Source organism: Idiotropiscis lumnitzeri, chromosome 15 (assembly GCF_059441095.1).
Source record: "Idiotropiscis lumnitzeri isolate Australia: NSW breed Sydney's pygmy pipehorse chromosome 15, RoL_Ilum_1.0, whole genome shotgun sequence".
Taxonomy (NCBI): domain Eukaryota; kingdom Metazoa; phylum Chordata; class Actinopteri; order Syngnathiformes; family Syngnathidae; genus Idiotropiscis; species Idiotropiscis lumnitzeri.
In genome coordinates, this window is record NC_142405.1 from 4,992,641 (window position 1) to 5,000,628 (window position 7,988).

Sequence of the window (7,988 nt, forward strand, 5' to 3'; positions counted from 1 at the left end):
ACCCAACTTGAATCATGGAATGAAACATGACAGTGAGTAAATACAAGACGGGCTGCATCTATCACTCCTCAGGTAAAGGTCTCATGAAAGATTAAAGCGGCTCCTTGCATACATTTCCTCGCGAGCTGCGACCACCAAAGTGGGATGTCTCTGGAGAGCTTTGTCTGCCTTCATAAAAAAACATTTTCTTTGCTGACGTGGAGAGTTTGACATTGAGGAATCTATAGGAGGGTAAAAAAAAATTAATCAAATCTGTTTTTATTCGCGGAAGTGACTGTATGGGGGAATATGATAAATATGAAAATGTCAGGCCAAAACCTCCAAATGATCCAGTTGGTATTATACTTTGCTGTATATTGCTGGCATATGCAGTGATGCAACAATATTGAAAACACAGCGCCGCAAAATCATGATCCGTTAGAAGTTTAATACACACACACACACACACAAATGAACATTTATTACACTGACATTGATTAAAATGGAAGAATCGGCAACAAGAAATTTGCTTTTTACATCATCTGCCCGAAATCGTATTCATTGCTCTTAGAGCCATGCGTACTGCAATAAATAAAACGATGAAGCAGTCGACTAGGTGGAAATGAAACGTCCCTTTGTACCACGAAGCATTACAGAGATTTATTTTTTACTAAACAGCCATCCTCAAATGTATTTCACCAAACTAATTTTACTATCTTAAAAAAAAAAAAAAAAAAAAAAACTTCCGGACTGTGAATCTTGAGGCAACATAATGCAATCGGATATAAAAAGTCTACACACCCCTGTTCAATCGCCATATTTTTGTGATCATTTCAAGTCATTTTCAAAACCTTTCCACCATTCATGTGACCCGTACAACTTATTTATAATGAAATAATATATATTAATATATGAGAAATATTTTAGAAGAGCGGAATTCAAAATCAACAACTGAGCGAATGTGGTTGCATATGTGTGCACACCCTCTCGTACGTGGGTAGATGGCTGTGTTCAGAATGAACCAATCACATTCAAACTTAAAGAGGAGGCAGCACACACCTGCCACCGTTTAAAGTGCCTCTGATTAGCCCCAGATAAAGTTCAGCAGTTCTATCAGCTTTTACTCATCTAAAATATGTAATTTTGCTCAATTGAGTTGGACAAGTTGTAAGTTAGCTTTTTTTTAATATATATATATATATATATATATATATATCACAACAACCTGACATTTGACCAGGGGTGTGTAGACTTTTCATCTCAACTCTCCGCTGATTTCACTTGCGGTGTGCCTTTGACGAGCACACGAGGTTCAAGCCGCAGGATGAGTGACTGATCCGGCCGATGTTTTGGATGGCACCATGGGGATTCAAGTCAGCGGAGGGGGGTTTTGAACGGCCGAGCGGAATCGATGCCGATTGCCACGGAGGACGAGTGCTGCCTCTTTTGTTCAGCCGCCACAATCAGCTCAGCGTTGGCGCTTTCTGCGCCCGCCGTCAATGAGTCTCATTGATCGGAGGAAGTCTTTCCACGAGAGAAAAGACCGCGGTGGAGGTGGGCCATGACAACCATTCATTGCTTCTCTCACGGGAATGCAACAGTCTTATTTATGAACTATTTTTAATCCCAGTCACAAAGACTTTTTTGTTGTTCATGAAAGAGAGATTTTTGAGCGACATGGACTGAAAGTATCGTTCAATATGTTCTCCTTTATCAAGCGAACAACTAAAATCGAATGAATAAACGCGCTTTAAACACTTTACCGCCTATTAAAACATTTCAAACTTATTAGAAGACACTTTTAAAACACATTGTCCATTTAAATTGAACATAAAAAAAGAATAAAAGAAAAATAGAAAATACTGTGTACATATTGGCGTGTCAGCGTTAGATACATGCATGTGCCTTTAAGAGGCGGAGTTTGGTGACGGCTGAGTGTCTGCATATGAGCAATATTCTCCCAATATTAGGATTTTATCCTCTTTTTCTAATATTTTTCCATTCTTGCTTTCTTGACTCGAATCTCAAAATAATGTCATTTATTTTGTATTCAGATCGCCACTTTAGTGAGATTTTTTTTTCTTTTTTTTTTCTGTGAATTATGTTTTCCAACTTTTTTTATAAAATGATTTAGGTCCCTAACCTAACAACTAGTTTCTCAACATATTTTTTCCCCATATACCAAGTAAATTCTCTTATTTCTACTATAGCGCACGTATGGTAATCGCACATTATCAAATTCGGTTTATATGCAGCACTTGATCATTTTTATTGAATAAAACCATAACAAAACATTTTTGTACTTTTGGGAATGAGGTGGAACCTATATTTGCCGTAGTTTGTGACGTCAAACTGAAGCGTTCTTGGGTTCCGAAGCGGGACAAATGTCCAAAACTCACCAGCAAGTTGTCCAAAAAAAAAAAAAAGATAAATGAAAGGCTATTTTTATGTTTACTTGGGTTGGCTTTGCTGATATTTACCCTTGTTTGATGTCAAAAATTAAAGAGGGGAACTGCATCGTAGTCCACAGAACTGACTAACTTAGTGCCAAAACAGTTCAATTCTGATTTCCTAGTAATTTCTAATAATTTTGGAATAGTTTCTCCGCGTAAAATCTCTCCGCAAGTGCACGCGGGCAGGTGTGAAGCTAATCTAAGGTGTCGGGCTCGGCATCCATGCAGGTCTCCCAAGGGTTTCTGGGCATGTGGGGCATAGAGATGAGGAGGAGGGCCACGCCGCTGAGGATGAGGAGTGTGAAGGAGGCGCAGGCGCACGTGAACGACCACGAGTAGTAGTATTCGATCCAGATGGTCTCGTCACTGTGGATCATCCTCTTGACCGACTGACGCATGACTTCTACCGAGATGATGATGCACAGGCCTGCGGGCAAGATAACCGAGGATTCATCATCGGACTCAAGTCGACTTTTCAGCAGTACTTTACTCAAGTAACTTTCTGGTGACTTGACACTGATTTGGAAGAAATTCATGATAGGTCGTGATGTCATCTGTAGAGGTTGAGAACGGTAACAAACCTATTTTGACAAAGTACGGAGTAAAAAAAAAAAACAAAAAAAAACTAAATCTAAAAAAAAAAAAAAAATCAAACTTGCACTGGGTCACTTTCTCCGACTGCAAACAATTCGAAAAAAAAAAAAAAAACGCGAACTGAAGCGAGGTGCACCTGCAAAGGCGAAGAACATTCCAGCAGGCCTCAGCAAGTAGTCGCGGCCCTTCCCGAAGGAGAAGATAACGCACAAGGTGCCCAGGATCATGAAGAAGAGGCTGAAAATGGCAATGGCCGCCGCTGAGATGTTGTACTCTGGCAACAAAACAAAACAAAAAAAAATCAGTGTGGCAACTCAGCCAACTAATTGTGGCTCGCATAATTGACTTACGCCACACTTAATTAGCCTGCCGCTTAAAACAAGCGCCGCTTATGCAAAGAGGCCATAATTCAATTTGCATGAGACATTTGCAACAATAACATGGTCGTATTAAAAAAAAAAAAAAAAACAAGCACTCAATGGGCCCTCTTCCTCTGTGCGAGAAAACAATCCTTGGAGCACTCTTTGATTTAGCGCTATGAGTCACGCGCCATATAATGTACACTAAACATCAATCAGACAACCGTTGTTTTTATGACGGGGCCAAAACCTCTCACACATATGACAGAATTTGTTTTCCTCTCACGCCAAAGAGTGAAATGCTCACATACAGTCAAGCGAAAAATGCGTTAGCGCTGCAAACCATAAATGATAAACAAGATTATAAAATATTAAAAATATCCACAATGTGTATCATCTTTTTAACTCATTTACTGCCATTGACGGCCAAAGACGTCAAAGATCCATTTTTTTTTTTTTTTTTACTCGGCTGGTTTAAACGTCGACTTGGTTGCTTCCTCTTTCTATTGGATCGCGGCGTGCAGGTGTACCTAATGTTGTGGCCCCTGCAGTAAATTAAGGCGGGAATAAAAGACGAGCTGGAGGCGTCGAGTATATTACTACAGGGATGCACGGCATCCCGTTTTATTGTTTCTCATCATGAGCACAAAGTGCATCCTCGTATTTGCTTCGAGATCCTGCCAATGTATACATGTGCTGCTCGGTGGTGTTGTGCAGGAGGTGATGCAACTTTTACCTTTCTGGGTCTTGACTTCAAAAACTTCGGCTTCTTCTCCTGATGTGAAGTGCTTGAAGTAGGAGCAGTTCTTGGCTGCGGCGGAAACACACGGGAAAGACAAATAGCAGGTGACATACCGCAGAAAAGGATAATGGACCACGTGAGAAAAAAAAAAAAAAAGTATTTTAATAAAAGCAGTGAGATTAAGACACATTTCATGATAGCACAGCAGAAGTCTTGCACCGTGATGTCACTTTTACATCGCTGCTCTTTGGCAAAACTCATTTCCACCACAACCCCAAGGAGTTAATAAAAAAAAAAAAAAAAAAAGAATCCCTCCCATCTATCTCGTGTGTCTTCTCTCTCAGGACAGGGCAAATAGTCACACTTAACCATTTCGTTTCCATCAGATTAAAACCCGAACTCATACACTTGCTCGCTTGCTATCCACACCGATGGACAAAATGAGTGTGCGTGCGTTTGTGAGTGCGTGCGTGTGTGTGTGTGTGTGTGTGTACACTCGGCAACAGAGGAGCCGTTTGTTACTCCAGATGAGAAAGAATCACTAAAGAGGTTACCTAGCAACAGGCTGCTGCCGGTCCTGGCTGGTCCAATTCATCCACATGTTAATGCATAGCAAGGGGACTGTGGGCATGTGTGTGTGCGCGCGTGTGTGCGAGCATTTTATACAAACCAAATCAGCTATTAGAGAGTGCAAGAGCTGTTGGGAAAGTCTGGCTACACGTGTATGATATTGTTCAGTTTTATCTGAGCTGCAGTGCTTCCAGTCCATGTATGGGGATGTTAGATTTATTTATGTTTTGTTCGATCAGATTCTATTTTCATGTCCAGTGTGAGTATGGCAAGAGGCGTGGCATAAAAATGCGCTGGGATAGGCTCGACTTTGTTTTAGTATTTTTGCAGACATAGTTTGAAACAGGTGTTTGGCACCGTTGTGGGTGTGAACACAGCTGACTTGATTCGCTGCCAATAAAAGTGGCCCCTCCTTTTCCCTTTGAAATTGGTGCAATGTGATGATTTAAAATATTCACATCCAACCGTAGCTCAGAATCTGACTGTTGGCACCTCAAAAAAATTCACTCAAATTGCGTGACGGGTTACAAGTGAAGTTTAGCCTACTTTCATCCACCAAATCATCAGGCGCGTCTAAAAACGTCGTTGGTATGCTACGATGCTACGATAGTCTTTTGTCGTGCCGGCCCAGACAACATCAACTATATTCGCAAAGGGTCTGTTTCTTTAACCAATCACGTTTTAGAGTCTTCACATGGCCGGCGGTTTATTTTCTGTGACTTGTGAGAACAAACTATTTGGGAAACGCTCCATGATGAGTGCGCTCGCCGACTTGCCAATAATGCAATAAAGATTGCAAGATTGCATCACTACGTTATCTTCACGCCAGCACACCCGGCGCTCGTCGTTGAGTGCGTCCCTCGTGAAATGCGGCGTTCATTAAACGTACGCCGCAGTCGTCTAATGAACCAAGGTGGAACCAATTGGAGGACATTCGCTCGCATCGTTGACCTTGCTGTCCGACTAATCGAAATGTTTTAGCTGCGGGGGGTGTGATTAGAACCGTAAAAGGTGTCGCGTTTCCCCACCTGTCATTCAAAGGGATTTTTTTTTCTTTGCAGTTTATCGGTCTCACAGTTGTCAGCGTTGTTTTTTAACGTGGTGTGACCGCTTAATTTTGGGTCAGGGTGAACGAACGAACGAGCGCATGAGGAGCTCGGATAAAGTGGGACACAACCGCGCCTTCGGAGACTTTATTCATATCCTACGGGGGCCTGTGGTCTGCCCGGTCCGGACAGCAAATCCCGCGGCCGTTATTATCCAATAAGATAATGCGGAGACTTTCAAAATGAACCACTAAAAGCACCCTTTGGACATTTGAACATTCTTCAACTTCCTTCCTCATCCTCAGCACACAAATCCATGCCTCTGTCTACGCACAAAAGAACCTCACGCCCCCGTCTGCCCTCTCCAACCCCCACCGCCCCCCCCCAACGCGGGCTCCCAGGTGTGTTTTTAACCGGTGAGATGGAGCGCCGAGGCACACTTTATTAAGGCTCGTCCTGATGTGGAGCAGCAGGAATCGCCAGGCTAAAAGTCAATGAAAGAAATCTCAACACTGAAGCGGCCAGGCACGCACACGCAGTCAGAGGCTAAAAAAAGACAAAGCTCCCCCCCTCCGCCCCCCACACTCGCACCCCCATAAGGCTGGTTACATTCAAAGAGCCAGAAGTGGTAAAAGAAGTAGAAGTGGTGATCGTGACATACTCATTCAACTTCTTCAAAGTAAAAAAGTGTTTAGATGTTATTTAATATCGCTTGGAAAACGATTTAGTGATGACAGTTTTTTTTACGGTCTACCGTCCGACCGATGGACTGATCAACTTATCTGACTGTTCACCCAACAGACTGGACACCACGTTGACCGGCCGGACCGACTTATGCGGAGCTCGCACAGCACAAATTCTTGTCTTTCACGACGATCGCGATGTCAGATTACCAAATAATTTTTTTTTTTTTTTGCCTTGCCTCACTCCGCCCGATCGTCGCATGCTGCCGCCGAGAGCACGGTCCGACAACTCAGGTTGTCTGGTAGGCAACAAGGAAACCGTTTGTGCGGGTCCGTGCAGGAGCTTGTGGCTCTGCAGGAACAATAATCGCAATGCTCGGAGCACTCCAGTTACTCTGGTACGACAGTGACGGGCATTTTAGGAGCACATCGTCGGCCATGTAGGACAGGTCAAGACTTTGTGTCGTGGTCGTGAGGCGCCCAAGACGGCCAGATCAACAGTCTTTGATTCTGTCACACCACACGGGTTGCGATGCTTCGAGACAACTTCGAATCGCTTGTCTGCGACGTGTCCGTCTAGTCGAAATCAGTTTAGTCTGAGGTTGGCATTATCTTCCTACGGATCAACTGACTAACCGACCGATTGCCGGACCGACAGTCTTTGTGGTAATCCTACCTCCAGGTAAGCCGATGGGGCCGCAACCTTTGCCCTGAGGGTCCTCCTCCACCATGAAGATATTTTTCTTGCACAGCCTCCAAAGGCCGAAGTGAGCCGCTTGGCAGGTGACGTTGAGCTTGTCCACGCGGGGGCTGAGGACGGCCCAGTGGTCGGTCACCACGGCGGCCAACATGGCCGACATCCCCACCACGATCACCACCGACGTGACCTTCACCTTGGTGGCCTGGTCCTCGAACATGCTGCGCGACGGAAGCCTCGAGTACCTAAGTCGCTGTCGTCTCTCGGACGCTTGGACTCCGGCGGTTCTTCTCGCTTGTCGTCCTCCCCGTCCCGTCCACGACTCGTTCTTTCTCGTCTTTCTCGCCCTCTGCCTCGTGCCTGCTGCTTCGTAGAAAGGAGAAAAAAAAAGGGGGGGACCAGAAAACAGCGCCCTACTTTCTACCTCTCCACTCTTGCTCTCCCTCACCACTTTCTATTCGGTGAGTGGCAGCCGTGCGCTAAATGACAAAGACGTAGTTTTGACACAGGAACAATCTAAAACCAACATAAGGTCACTCGTTGTTTTTCTCTTCCCCCTCCCCAATCCCATTTTGACACATGTAGGGCCTCAGAAACAATATTGTCATTTATGTGGAGCACTCTCATATTCTTAGTCGCTTCAAAACTCATTTGCGTGTCAGGGGACCCCCGGGGGGGATATTTCCTTTATTAGTTGTCAGATGAGCTGATCCACTTACTCAGCCAATCAGGAGTCACCGTTTCAGAAAAGGGTCGGTCCCACCTGATGCCAGTAGATAATCCACATTTCGAGCCGTGTAAAACAAAACAAAAAAATCAATGTGTTTATATAATGCTGTGTATCACAAAAGAAAGAAGGAAATCG

The 7,988-nt window shown here is 44.1% G+C and overlaps 1 protein-coding gene across 1 annotated transcript; it reads right to left on the minus strand.

Moving 5' to 3' along the window:
* Positions 1 to 1,065: 1,065 nt before the first annotated feature.
* Positions 1,066 to 7,480, minus strand: cacng1b (calcium voltage-gated channel auxiliary subunit gamma 1b). The gene is made up of 4 exons (XM_088317451.1): positions 7,103 to 7,480; positions 4,122 to 4,196; positions 3,163 to 3,300; positions 1,066 to 2,859 (listed from the first exon to the last, which is right to left on the minus strand). The coding sequence occupies exons 1-4, from the start codon at positions 7,341 to 7,343 to the stop codon at positions 2,627 to 2,629; spliced, it is 687 nt and encodes a 228-aa protein (XP_088173577.1). The 5' UTR covers positions 7,344 to 7,480; the 3' UTR covers positions 1,066 to 2,626.
* Positions 7,481 to 7,988: the final 508 nt, after the last annotated feature.